Genomic DNA, 12340 nt, shown 5'->3' with positions numbered 1-12340 from the left:
AAATAAGATTCCCAGCATAAGGCATATTCCTTAGGGGTGTGTTGTGAATCCAAGACATAGGCATGTTTGCAGCTTATTGGTAGAATAAAAGTGATTTGATTTAGGTAAATAGGAAAGGAGCTTGTTGGTATAGAAAATTATGGTTAAATAGAGCTTACGGATATAAGATCTCATGTCAAATAATATATTCTTCATCAAGACAAGAAATTTCATTTCTTTATGGAATTTGTTACACATTTAGAATGCCTGATATGGATTACATGTTTAGAGATGGTGTGCAAGAGACTAGTTTGCGCTGCTAGTGGAGTCTCATCTCTGGCTTCCTAGAAAGTTACTGGGAAGTTCCCCTTTCATCTGGAAATCCACTTTTAGATTTCATCTTCAGGCCTCTTTCTTGGCTTCTTCATTCAATAATCGTACTGTAATGTTACATTTGATGACAGAAAACACCATTGCCTGAAGATATATGACCACAGTGCTAGTTCAACTTAAGTTTAAATTGTTAAAATCCAGATTTCTTTTAAGTCCAGTATGTGCTAGTTTTGCATCTGTACGATTTTATAGTAGTAATATTATGGAGACCATTGTTGACATTGAATACAAGTGGTCTTTTACTGCCTGAAACTTTTCCTTGTTGTCTCTAAATTTTATACTCTTATACTCCTAGTCAGAGGCCTATATTTTATGGTGACTTAGGTTTTGAAGGGTGTATAGATCTTTCTGTGTTTAATATCAGATGCCTGAAATTCGCTTCATGTGAAGTTTGAGATCTTGGAATAGTGTAGGTGATTCATGTATAAATGTGATGGTAGCTCTTCATTGAAATTATTAGTGATAATTCCATATCGTTGATTATGAGTGATTAGGTTCCATCATTAGTTAAAGCAAATTCTGTTCTGACTCTTCTCCAGCTGCTGGCTTGGGTCAAATTCTCTTGTTTGAAAGTTGATGTAGCCCAGGTGGTGTAGGTGAGATAGTATGCCCTTTTAACTATTTTCTGTTAAGCATTTTTCTATTTCTTAATTAAGATAAGAAGTTGGAAATAAGAAAATAGAAACAAACTAGGGAAAACAGCTAACTGTATCTGCTTGAGTGTCTTACTGCCACATAAGCAAAATTGGTGTGGGTAATTTAAGCATAAAACCCTGAATTTATGTGTATTGATCTCCACCGCCCCTGAAAATTACTTGACCTGAATTGTCCAGGTATTTCTTTTCTTTCCAGATACTTTAAAAATGTACTTTTTGCTGTATAGGTGAGGTCCCAGATTTGTAAAATTAGATTGTACCCTCGGATTATTAAATCTGTTAGTCTTGGTATAAAAATTCACCTGTATCACTTAAAGGGCATTGTCTATGTTGTGTATATGTTCATTTTAGTACCCACAATGTGACTCACTTTCTTTTGCCTTCAATATATTTTCTTTATTTCCTAGGTTATAGTAACCCTATGTCTTAAATTATCAGACTTTCAGATTGAACCAAAATGCTGAAGTGTATGTGTGTTTTAGGTTTTTAAGGTGATATGTTTCTGATGGGCAGCCTTATGATTCACTTAGGTTCTGTTGCCAGCTGCTCTGCTTATAAATCCGAGGTCATTTGGCTAAAGTGTTTTCCAGTACCTTAGCTTTATTAGGATTGCTTATTTCATTACAGATTTTTAGATGACCCACATAGGTCTTGGGGTCGCATTGCTACTTCAGTGTTTCTTACTAGTTCTATTTCATGTTTTAAAGCAACTTGAATTTTAATTTTTGTTTATAAAACCTGTTTTGTGGACCTAGCTATTTAAAAAGATAACTATTGAAAATGATTTTTCTTTTTCGTTGCACCCCTATTAAAGTATTAAGCAAACTAAAATAAATCTTCAGTACCATGTGTCCTAGAGAAAGCAAAGGAACAGAATATAGTGTGTGTGTGTGTGTGAGAGAGAGAAGAGAAGAGAGAACATTGGTAACAAGTCATCTTAGAAGGAAAATGCCAAGGAGGAAATACACCTCCTCAGTTATGAGGCAAAAGCTTCAGGTTCCAGAGCTATTGAATGAATTGGTAAGAGTTGTAAGGAAAAGTTTGGTGAAAAGAACCTTGGTTTATTAAGTGAGGTGTGTTTTAGTGCCAATTATATGACTTCATTTCATTATAAAAATGTTTACACAGAGATGAAATAAGCTGACGCTACTTGGGCATTTTTTATGGTATGTAAAATTTATTTTGGAACATGAAAGTAATAAAATAGCAAATGTTTATTAAGTACCTGCTGTATGCTAAAAACTGTAGGGAGACAACAGACTTTATAAAAGATGAAATACAGTCTTGGTCCTTGGGGAGATAAGTACTCATTCAAAGTTATTATATATGTCATAAGGATGGATGTGATTAATAATTGCCAGATAAGTGGCAGAGCCGGTGAGTTGTTCGAGTTCGTAGGAGGTCGTAATGACTCTGGACTGAAATGGTCTAGCAAGGGTTTGTATAGGAGGAAAGAGGCTTTGAAGGGTGGGTAGGATTCAAATAGGCAGAGGATTGGGCCATTTATTTGTGCAACATTTATTGAGTACCTACTTTGTACCAGGTGTTATACGAGGCATTCGGGATACAGAATTGAATTACATACATTAAGTAAGACAAATTCTCTTGGAGTGCTGGCACTCGAATGGGGGAGACATTATTGCAAATAAATAATATATTGAATTAGGTACAAAGTGCTTTTGGAGCTATAAAGAAGGAATTGACTATCTGACTTGGAGAGAAAGCATCACTGAGAGGATTATGTTTTGAGGTGGGCCTTGAAGGATGAGAATTTTTCCAGAAATATATTGTCTAAATATATTGTCATTGCTGTGTAAATTAGTGTCAATATGTACAAGTATTTTAGAAACTATAATATATCATTCAGTAAACATTCATTAGTACCTGAGTTCTAATCACTAGGTACGTAGAGATGAAAAACATAGCCCCCTCCCTTCAAGGAGCTCATAAGCTTGTGGGGGAGATGGATATTTATATTGCAGTTGCTAAGTGCCATGGTATAGGTGTGCATCGTATGCAATGCTATGGGATCACAAAGGAGGAGGCACTGTTTACCTAGTCTGTGAAAATCAGGAAAAGTTTTCAAGAATTGGAACACTGAAATGAGGCTTAAGGACAAGGAGAAGTTAGGCAAAAGATGGAAATAGTGTACCCCCAAATGATAGGGCATGCAAAGTACAGAGATTTTAAAAAGTGATGTAATTAAAAATGAAAAAGTGTTTGGAGTGTAGGATGTGTCTGGAATGTGGGGTAGTGGCAAAAGTTGAGGGTTGGAAATGTAGGCAAGGGTCAGATCACAAGGGGTCTTGTATGCCATGTTAAGATAAAGAATTTGGATTTTATATAAAAATGAAGTCAGTCTTGAAAAAGAGTTTTGAGATTTGAATTTTAGAGTGTTTTGAGTATTGTGGAGCATGGTAAAAATTGAAAAGATCGTAATAATTTTAGAAAAAAAAAATCTTTATTCAGACAAACAGTTCAGAGAATTATTTAGGACCTATTGGCCGTGTAGGGTGAGGAAGAAAGAGACTTCTGAGATAACTCCCAGATGGATAACTATTGGTAATGGTTTAGAGGGGAAGAGCATACATTAAATTTTGGACATACTAAGTTTGAGATATCTAAGGACCATCCGAGTGGAGATACTTGATATTTTAATAAGGATCTGGAATTTAGGGGTGGGGTCTGGACTGAGCGATCTGCATATTTGGGAGTCCTCAAAATGTAGATTTTAGTTGAAGCTGTGTTTATGAATGAGATGACTAATTCAGAGTGGTGTGATAGAGGCCAATAACAGAATCCTAGGACACATACTGACATTTAAGGGTCAGGAAAAGGACTAGAAGTCCATGGAAATAGGCCAATCAGATATGACCAGAGAAGTAAGAGAAAAACCAGGTGAGTGATTTCAAGAACCCAAGAGAGAGTTACACTGTGGAGGAATAGAACAGAAGCCAGATAAAGGGATCGAGGAAAATAGACAAAAAATGAGAAAATGAAGTTATCCATTATAGATTACTCTTTCAAGAAGCTTACTTGTCAAAATAAGGGATATATATGGTAGAAACAAGGATAAGGAGTAAAAGAGAGTTACTTGTTTGGGTTCTTTTTAAGATCATAGAGACTTATGTATGTTTATCTGCTCAAAGGAAAGATCCAGTGGAGAATCAGAGGCAGAAGAAACAGAATAGGGCCATGGTGGGGTGGGGAGGGTGATTGAAGTTAAGAGGCTGGGGGAGAGGGATTCAGCACAGGTAGAGCACAGTTTTGGATGGAAGGAATACATCTTCCCTGAGAAAGGAAGAAATGTAAAGATCCATACTGGCATAGGTATGGATAGAGAGAAAATGAAGTTTGGTCTGAAGGCCTCAGTTTTCCCTGAAGTTAGATCCAAAGTTGATTACTGAGTAAGGGATAAAGTGAGTAATGGGTTCAAGGAAGAGGTGACCATTTGAAATCTCCGCTGAGGAGACTGGGAGAGGGCACAGACTAGAATGTTCAGTAGGATTGCTGGGAAGTACCAGTGACTGATTAAGTTGGAGACTATGAATTTGTAGTAGCACTGGGCCATTTTGATGATTTTATACTTAGCACCCAAGTTTAGAAGCTCATCCATCTAAGAATTGGAGAAGGTGTGTGAGCCAGGAACCTGAGTTTCATGTGAGACATGACTAGATGTTTAGTGGATGGAAGGGACCTCAAAGGAGGCATTTTTTCCTCATTGGAATGATTACGTTGGAAGTGGTAATCGGGAGCTAAAAGAAGACTGAAGCCTTCTCTGCTGGGAGCAGTGGAGTGTGGGAAAACTAGCAGTGTCCACTTGGAAAAAAGTATTTGAGAAGTGTTATCCTTCAGGGCAACTACGGTCTAATTAAGCTAGAGAGATGAAGACAACATTCTGTGAAGAGCTAAAGTGTGTGGGGGGGGGGGGCAGAGGGGTGGATTTCTTTTTTTTTTCTAATAATGGGAGTTCTGGAGGCCTCAATGAAAAAGATTGGTAGGGAGAACAGACAGAGGATGGAAAAGAAAGCCTCTAGAGAGTAAAAGAAAGAGAAAAAAGTATAGATGACAAGAGAGACTTTATTTTGGACAGTTGCCAATAGGGCAACAATGAGAAGCACAGGCATCTGAATGATAACTTTGTAGTAAAGTTGTTCAGTTGGCACAGGCTGCACCTCAGTTGGTGTTGGAGTCCTCACAGGGCTAATAGTTGCAGCCTTTGCTTAGAGTTGCACAACAGGATTAGTTAGTTCCCAGAATTCCTTACCCAGTAGTAGAAAAAGTAAGATCTCTGCCCCTCCTGCCATCCTTGTGATCAATTTGGGTCCCTAGTTTATTTTTCCAACCTCCCAAATGAGAGCTTTTCAGGGTCCTTGTTTTTTTAGCCACTCTGTATTAAATCTGAATGAAAATACCTTGTGAATGTTACTGATTACTGTATGCATATGCTCCTCATGCCAAAATTTGGGTTAAAGGAAGTTTTTCAACAAAACAGTTTGGTCAAAATGAATACTACCAAATCAGGTTTTCTAGTGTTGGAAACTTGGTGATTTGAGGTGATTTTGTAGCTCTATAGGTTGTTCCAGTTAATCCTCCATTTTAGCCATTTCAGTTATTTGCCATTTACATTACATTTTACGTACTTTATGTTCTGGTTTTTCCCTATTACAGATATGGAAGAGTAGGAGAAATAGTCTGAAAATAATAAGAAAAAATATATAGGAAGAAAATCCTAGACGAGCAGGAATAATTGGCTGAAGATGAATTAGAAATAAAAAAGAAAACCTTTTAAAAGCCTGAAAATAGATGGAAGCACTTTAAAATGCCTTAGGAGTTGCAAAACAAAGTAGTATCTGAGAATATTAATTTTTTTATTGAGTTCATAATAGTTTACATCAATGTGAGATTTCAGTTGTACATTATTTCTTGACTTGAGAATATTAATTTTTGGTGAAAAAAATTGAACCCTCTATTGACCAACAGGGTCAATAAGCAGCCCCCTGTTAGGCCAAATGCTATTTGGTCAGTTTTCTTTTGCCTGGTCAGATCACCTGCTACGGCTCCTTTCTCTAGCTGGCAAAGAACACATGCCATTTTCCTCTTATTTTCTTATTTACTGATAGATTGAAACGTATTCTTTTGAAACTTCCTATTTTCCACTTTCAGTGTCATGTTAGAATGACACCAATCTCTAGTTTTCATCTACTTTTATCTATGGTAGATGGAGGCATACTTGGTTATAACATATGTAATGGTTTGTTTAATCTTTGGAGAAAAATGTACTTTAACAGAGGTTTTTATTTTATTGGAATCTAGATGTACTATATTTGGGAGAACAAAATGTATTTTAATGCCTTATTCTAGATGTAGGAAAACGTAATGGACATAAATGTGATCTAGTGAAGGGAAAATAAGCAAGTTCAGGTTTTGTTTTACTATGTATCAAAAAAGAAAAAGAAGAAAGCAAGAAGGATTGGTGATTTCAAAGTCTTTTAGAAATGGTTGCCATCCCTCTGCTTTAGTTCTTATCTCACTTCTAAAGGATTGTGTTCTTACTAAATGTTTTTTCCTGCTACAAGGACATGGTTATTTATTATTCTTTCTTAGGTAATACAATTCTAATCCAGCCCCTTGTTTTGAATTACTTTAAGTTGAAATGTGAAGAAACAATTGGTCCTATACATTTCCAGTCTTCTTTATAATAGTTGATAAAGTGATGACCCTGAAACATCAAAAAAATACTGTATACTGTATACTTGAATATAAAGTGAGTTTTTTCTAAAAAAGTTTTATTTCAGGAAAGAGGGAGCTGCCTTGCATTTGAGTCTGTATGTAGACTTACTGTAAATTTCTCTCTTGCCATCTTATTTTGAAAAACAAAGTACTGTTTGGTAAAGAGCCTAAAACTACTTCAATCCAAGCAGATTTTGAATCCATAAAGAGGTCGCTTGTTGGATTCAGTAAAAAAGGAATCAAATAAATTTAACAGATGTATAGTCATTTTTCCTAGGTGTATGACCTCAAAATTGTGCTAGATACCATTGAAAATAGACCTTCTTGTTTCCCATAACGTTTAACAAATACCAGTTTAAAACAGTACAGTTGGTGATTACCTGTGGAAATCATAAATATATACTACAGGAGTATAAAGGCCAACTATTTCGGTAGTTAGAAAAATGGGAACTGTAGCTTAGGATGCATTTATAGTGATAGCATTTTACATCTATTCGAAAAGTGCTGCGTCTCAAACAACTTATGGAGGTGAAGATGATTTGCTTTTGAAAAGTGTTAGATGACTCAAAAAGTAGCTTTATTGATAAGGAATACACTGATGTTGAAGATATGCATAATGATTTTGAATGAAAGTGTTTTGTGAAACAAGAAAGTTGGAGTAAAAGCAGTATTCAAAATTGTCATGATTTGTTAATGTTATTTTAAATCTATATGTGCATCTCAATTAATTTAAATTTCATAAGTAAGCATTTGTGTGTTTTATCTGTATCCCTAAAAGTTTTTGTTCCAGTTGGCCAGAAAGCATTGTTTTTATATTCTTTTTAGGAACATGTGGATCACCTTATATTTGAGATTTCTTTTTATTCAGGCTTATATGGTATTAAGTTATATTTGTTATACTTCATTTAAGGTGAAGAGTATAATGTTTTAAGAGTTCTGCCAAAAAATGTTTTGGCTTAAAGAAAAATGCTTTAGTTATTTTGAAGAAACTTTTAATTTTGTGAGACAATTCATTCCCTAATAATTCTCAACAAAAGAGATGTTATATATAGATTAACAAAAAGTATAATTTGATTACTCTTTTTTTTAAAAAAAGCTTTTTAGAAATTAACTCCTTATCTAATAAATGAAGAAACAAAAACTCCAGCTGTTCAGTTTTTACTCTTATTTACGTAGGTCCACTGATTAGTTTTTATGTTAATGTATTAATAGTGATTTTTTTTATTAATTAAAAAAATGCAGCAGTACCTTTCCCCCCAACACATCGCTTGACATCTGAAGAAGTATTTGATATGGATGGGATACCCAGGGTTGATGTTCTGAAGAACCACTTAGTAAAAGAAGGTCGAGTAGATGAAGAAATTGCGCTTAGAATTATCAATGAGGGTGCTGCCATCCTTCGGAGAGAGAAAACTATGATAGAAGTAGAAGCTCCAATTACAGGTACACTTATGTATGTTTTGGATATTAGTTCTTTATTACACCATTATTTAATTGCCTGGATATAAAGCTGTTTTCTCTTCGTATTGTATACTAAATTAGTATTACATGGACGTTGTCTTGAATTTCCAAATTGTTTTCTGTAATTTTTTTTAGTTTTTGCCTGTTTTCAGTGAATAAATTTGATCCTGAATAATTTGAGTGTAGAAATTAGTATAATATGCTTTTGTGAAGCTTTCATGAGTTGTGTTGGCCACAATTCAATTTGGTTCAACAAATACTTATTTACTTTGCTTTTGATCATTAGGGGCAAACACCTCAATGTCACATCATGTACCAAAGATGATCATTTAGAAGTCAACAGAAAGTATTGAGTTAGAATGGAGATTTTACCACCACCATTATAATTTTGTCATCCTGAGACAAACATGCTTGGCTTCCTAAAGAGGAGCTTCATAAATTTAGATGAAAATTTTGTCACTGACTACAGATTTCATTATTTTTGTTATATCTTGTTCTAAATCTTGAGCACATGAACACTTGGGTACACATCATCCCTATCATGACTCTTCATAGATGACTTCCTTCTCAGACATTTCTTGATAGAATTTATACTCTCTCTTATGTAAAAGAAAGTAGAATTTAAGTAAAATTTATTGTTTTAGAGGGTTTTTTTTCATATCTAATAATTTTCTTGTTTCAGTGTGTGGTGACATCCATGGCCAGTTTTTTGATCTGATGAAACTTTTTGAAGTAGGAGGATCACCTGCTAATACACGATACCTTTTTCTTGGTGATTATGTGGACAGAGGTTATTTTAGTATAGAGGTAATAATCATATACTGTCACTTGATTTGCTTTTAAGTGTTATCATATGATTTCCATTAATTTCTAGTAAAATAAGTTCCTTAAAGTCTGTATATTGGATTCTTTTTAATACTTATCATATTCTGAAGTTTTTAGGTAAAGCTATTATTTATTCTTCTTCTGTCTTTCACACTATTAATTTTCTTGTATTACTCTGTTTATATAATTATAACTGCCGTTTTTCCCAGTGAAAATTATGAGCAAACTGAGGGGTCTTCATTGCTCTGTTATCTAGTGGCTCCAAGAAGCTAGTGCTGTTTCTCTCTCTTGCCCCTAAAACCATTAACCATATGTCAAAAGATTAATTGAATTTTCTCTGATTAAATAAAGCATATTATAATGCTTTTATTGCTTAAACCCTAGTGCCTCTATCCCTCCTGTGGCTATTAAGACCTAAGTATATCATATGGAATCTTTGTGTATTCTGAAAGTATTCATTTGTTTTAAAAAACTTGAGAGGCATTAAAATGACCTGTAGATCATCACCTAACAGTAGATGGTTCTTTTTACTCCTTTTACTTTTTCTAATTATATAAATAAAATAAGATAAATAGAGAAAAATTTGTATTTTCTAATATATTCATTTCTCTTTCTTCCTTTTTAAAATGAAAATGGGACCATCTTATAATATTGTTCTTTAACTTGCTTTTTTCATACATCTCTATACTGTGATGTCTTTCCAGGTCAGTAAATATAAATTTACAGCATTATTTTTAATAGCTGCATTGTATTCCATTGAATAAACAAAGCACAATTAATTTAGTCAGTTCCTTATTGTTAGACACTTAAGTGTTCCCAGTTTTTTGCCATTACAAATGATGCTTCAATGAGACATGTTGCTTGTACATCTTTGCATACTTGCCCAATTATTTCTGTAGCACATATTCCTAGGTAAAATTTCGGGGTAAAAGCTCTACCAATAGATACTTGTGTTGAGCATTTAATATGTTCCAAGCCTGTTCTAAGCACTTAACACACCTTGATTAGTTTAATCCTCACAACAATGTTGTGAGGTAAGTACTGTTATTTTATCCATTTTATAGATGAGGAACCTGAGGCCTGGAGAGGTTAAGTGACTTGCCTGAGGTCACATTGTTAGTAAGTGGTGCAGCCATGCACTCTGACTCCAAGCCTATGCTCTTGAACCACCCTCTCACAGTTTTGAAGCCTTAGCTGGTAAATGTTCATGCTGGTTATTGTTTATATCCCCTTCTCTAGTGTTTTCAACCTCCTTTCTGACGTATGCTAGGATTCCTAGTGGGGAAGCAAGTTCAGGGCTCTGTCCACCCAAATTCCCTAAGGAATTTTCTTATCCTGAGTTGTTCTTCCTTCCATTCATAGTTTCATCATCAGCCCTCTCAGCCTTCCTCAAGACTTTGAGAAAACCAGAAAATGGCACTTCTTCACAAAAAGTTTGGGGACTTTGACAAAAACAAAAAATAAATAATTTTAGGAGGCTTGGTTGGTAATTGAGCATATTGGTTTGTATGTCCTTGTATTGGCGTGTTTTGTGGCTGACTTTCTTCATACCTTTTATTCTTATAAAAGGAAAATAACAAAGAATCAAAATAAGCAAAAAGGACTGGTAGAGTTTAATAGGTAGAATAAGTTTAATTTTTTCTTGTAAATAAAGTGAAGCTGTGAATAGTTACACATTTCAATATACCTTAACTTGTTAAAAAGTTTGTTTTTACTTTTTGTATTTCCATATGAAGTAGTCCTTCCTTTCTTCTTAAGCAAATAAGTAAAATGTGAGTCTTTTTCTTCTAAGTCTATTTAGAGAAAAGCTTCTGCTATACTGTTTGTTTTAATATTCTTTTTAAAAAAATTGCACTTTCTTTGAATCAGTTTGAATAATAAGCACTTACGTTATGTAAAGCAGCAGTTATAACCAACAAAATAAACATAAAACATGACTGTTCCCTTCATGAGGCAGTGTGGGGTAATGCTTAAGATTAGAGGATCAGAATCCTGTCTCCATTACTTACAAGTTTTGTAATTTGCGACAAGTTACTTAAGGTCTTTGCTTCAGTTTCCTCATTTGTAAAATAGAGATTTTATTGCATATTTCATAGGGTTGTTTGAGGAATAAATGAGAGGGGATTAATTATATAGTGCTTGACACATTGTAAGTACTCAGTAAATGTTAGCTGCCTTTATTTTTGACATTGTTATTTTATTTATTGATATAGCTAAGGAGGAGACCAGTCTGCTAATTGTTTTTACAGTAAACAATCTGCAAATCTAAAGTAATTAAACAGATTATTTGACTCATCCATTCCATAAATATTTGTTGCTCTTGTACTATTTGCTGGGTAATTTTCTAGGAGTGGAGAATCAGAAGTGAATAAGATGACAAAGTGCCTGATTTCATGGAGCTTATATTTTAGTAAGGGATGAAGAGAAAAAGATAGTAAAGAGTAATAGAGATTATAAGGATAATAAAGTTAGAGGAAAAAGAGCAAAGATCAAACAACTTAGTTAAACAAAAATATAAAATAAATTCACTGGAAACATTTTCTTTTGCAGTGTGTCTTATATTTATGGGTCCTGAAGATTCTATACCCAAGCACATTATTTCTTCTGAGAGGCAACCATGAATGCAGACACCTTACTGAATATTTTACCTTTAAGCAGGAATGTGAGTACTGCTATGAGAAATATTTTTACTTCCTCAGTGATCTTTTGGAGTGATGTGGGTAGTAGGAGTTTGAAGACTTTACAGTGCAACACGTAAGAACAGATTTTGTGTCCAAACATACAGAGCTCTGAGGAAGATTGTTCAGAGCTCTCTAATGTTTAATGACATTTTATTCAGATGTTTTCATTTCACTGTTTCCTATTAAGTTTGATTTTTACGTATGTATTTAGGAACAGCTTTGAGTTTTGTATATAGTCTTTTGTTTTGTTTTGCTTTGGTAAGGAAGATTGGTCCTGAGCTAACACCTCTTGCCAATCTTCCTCTTTTTGCTTGAGGAAGAGTGGCCTGAAGCTAACATCTGTGACCACTTCCTCTATTTTGTATCTGTGCCACCACAGCATGGCTTGATGAGTGGTGTAGGTCTGCGCCCAGGATCTGAACCCATGAACCTGGGCTGCCAAAACGGAGGGTACCAAACCGAGCCACTACACCACCGGGCAGGGCCCCATGTATATAGTTTTTATGTTAAAGTTTTTTTTTTCTAACAGGAAGAATAAATACCAAAAGCAAAAACAGTTGTTGTTGCTATTACATTGGAGATTTTTGTCCCGCAATATTGAGGCATTCCCAT

The 12340-nt window shown here is 34.6% G+C and overlaps 1 protein-coding gene across 7 annotated transcripts in view; it reads left to right on the top strand.

Annotated features, from left to right (window-relative positions):
• PPP3CB (protein phosphatase 3 catalytic subunit beta) overlaps positions 1 to 12340 on the top strand; it is a 43295-nt gene that overhangs the window by 1840 nt on the left and 29115 nt on the right. For all 7 annotated transcript variants that reach the window (XM_023645224.2, XM_023645207.2, XM_023645248.2 and 4 more), the window contains exons 2-4: positions 8004 to 8204; positions 8905 to 9029; positions 11598 to 11709. In XM_023645224.2, the coding sequence (XP_023500992.1) occupies positions 8004 to 8204; positions 8905 to 9029; positions 11598 to 11709 (438 nt within the window). The remainder of the gene's footprint in view (positions 1 to 8003; positions 8205 to 8904; positions 9030 to 11597; positions 11710 to 12340) is intronic.

Source organism: Equus caballus, chromosome 1 (genome assembly GCF_041296265.1).
Source record: "Equus caballus isolate H_3958 breed thoroughbred chromosome 1, TB-T2T, whole genome shotgun sequence".
In the NCBI taxonomy this organism is placed as follows: Eukaryota; Metazoa; Chordata; class Mammalia; order Perissodactyla; family Equidae; genus Equus; species Equus caballus.
Note: the sequence above shows the minus strand (reverse complement) of the source record. Positions and strands in the feature narration are given on the sequence as shown.